Genomic DNA, 1,881 nt, shown 5'->3' on the forward strand with positions numbered 1-1,881 from the left:
ATGCAAGAGATGTTTTCAATGTATATTGAAAATCGGAGTCAACTCGCATTCATCGAGTTGTATGTTGAGTTTGAGCAATCTGAGGCCGACCGGAATATTCTACGGAAACATTACAATAGTGACAGCGAAGAAGAGTTCGAAAGCAACTATGAAGTTGTTGGTCTAGATGGAGATGAAGACCAAGGTGACGGACCTGTGGCTCCGGATGTGTCAGATGTGGCAAATGCACTGGCAAACGAAGTACCGTTTGAGGAGTCATCATTCATGCGAGTTTTGGATTTGGAAGCCATGCATGTTTCGGAATTTCCGGATTATACAAGTGCAGGTACGTAATTCTCTTAATTTATAAAATGTATTAGAATTTTTTAATAATTTATGTTGATAGTTGGACCAACTAGCTAAGTAAAGTGTGAAAATATACTGGATTAGTATTTAATTTTGTTTACCTGTTTGTGTATTTAAGTTTAAGAAAGTTTTTTTTAGCAAGTGATTGAATTAGTTGAATACAAATTAGAAATTATATAGAAATTAGTAAATCAGTTAAATATCAGTTAGGATTTATGAATTAAGTTAGAAAACTTCAGTAAATATATAAAGGTGTATTTATTAGTAAATTAGTAAATTAGATTAATATAAATTAGTATTTATTAGTAAAATAATAAACCAGTGAATTAGTTAAATAAAAATTAATATTTGTTAGTAAATTAGTTGAAAATAAATTCGCAATCATTGTAAATAAGTCAATTAGTTAAATATAAAAAAATTGGAGTTAAGTCATAATTGATGCAGTAAAAAATTGTTTACGTTTATTTTCGATGTTACAATATTTGTTTTTTAAATATGTTTTGTATGGCTGTCTTTGTGGCAGAAATTCTTTTTGTCGCAGATGGTGAATTTGGCGTTGGTATAGAATTCAGTTTCAGGAAAACTGTTATTAAGGCGATAAAAGAGTACACTATACAAAGAAGCGTAGACTACCGAGTGTATGAGTCTGAGCCATTGACATTTTATGCTAAGTGTACACAGTATAGGTCAGGGTGTGATTGGCTTATCCGGGTTAACATGATCAGCCAGAAGTACTGTTGGGTTATAAGGAGGTATAATGGCAGTCATACATGTACCAGAGCAACAATTTCTCAGGATCATTTGAAGTTGAATTCGAATACAATTGCAGAAGCAATAAAGCCGTTGGTTGAGACTGACCCCGCCTTAAAGGTAAAATCGGTTATAGCAGAGGTGCAATCGAAGTTCAACTACATGGTTAGTTATCGGAAAGCATGGTTGGCTAAGCAAAAGACAGTGAAAAAAATATTTGGAGGCTGGGAAGCATCGTACGAAGTCTTACCTATATGGTTTGAGGCCATGTGTCATAAGGAGCCATCAGCTGTTGTTCATTTTGAGACTATGACTGCATATCAAGGTGATGACTTGGTGACTGATATTCGGGTATTGCATCGGGTCTTTTGGAGTTATTACCCCTGCATTAGAACATTCAGACATTGTAAGCCAGTTGTCCAGGTGGATGGGACACACTTGTACGGAAAGTACAAGGGTTGTCTACTAGTGGCAGTTTCACAAGATGGCAACAACAATATCGTCTCAATTGCGTTTGCTATTGTGGAGGAAGAGACTTTTGATGCATGGTACTTTTTTCTTAGTAACCTTCGTCAGCATGTTGTAACTCGGGATGGTGTGAGACTGATATCCGACCGTCATGAATCCATAAATGCCGCCGTGGAAAGGAGTGACGGTGCTTGGTCACCTCCAAGAACTTTCCATATGTTTTGCATCAGGCATATAGAATCGAATTTTCTGAGAAAATTCAAGGCGCCGTACTTGCAGAAACTGGTCATCAATTTAGGTAACGATCAGCAAAGCTAA

General features: G+C 36.0%; 1 protein-coding gene across 1 annotated transcript; it reads left to right on the plus strand.

Moving 5' to 3' along the window:
* On the plus strand, positions 1 to 1,881 carry LOC107464316 (uncharacterized). Its single transcript, XM_016083245.1, has 2 exons — positions 1 to 325; positions 869 to 1,881. Exons 1-2 carry the CDS (start codon positions 1 to 3, stop codon positions 1,879 to 1,881), a joined length of 1,338 nt encoding a protein of 445 aa, XP_015938731.1.

The sequence above is a fragment of the Arachis duranensis genome, chromosome 9 (genome assembly GCF_000817695.3).
Source record: "Arachis duranensis cultivar V14167 chromosome 9, aradu.V14167.gnm2.J7QH, whole genome shotgun sequence".
NCBI lineage: Eukaryota > Viridiplantae > Streptophyta > Magnoliopsida > Fabales > Fabaceae > Arachis > Arachis duranensis.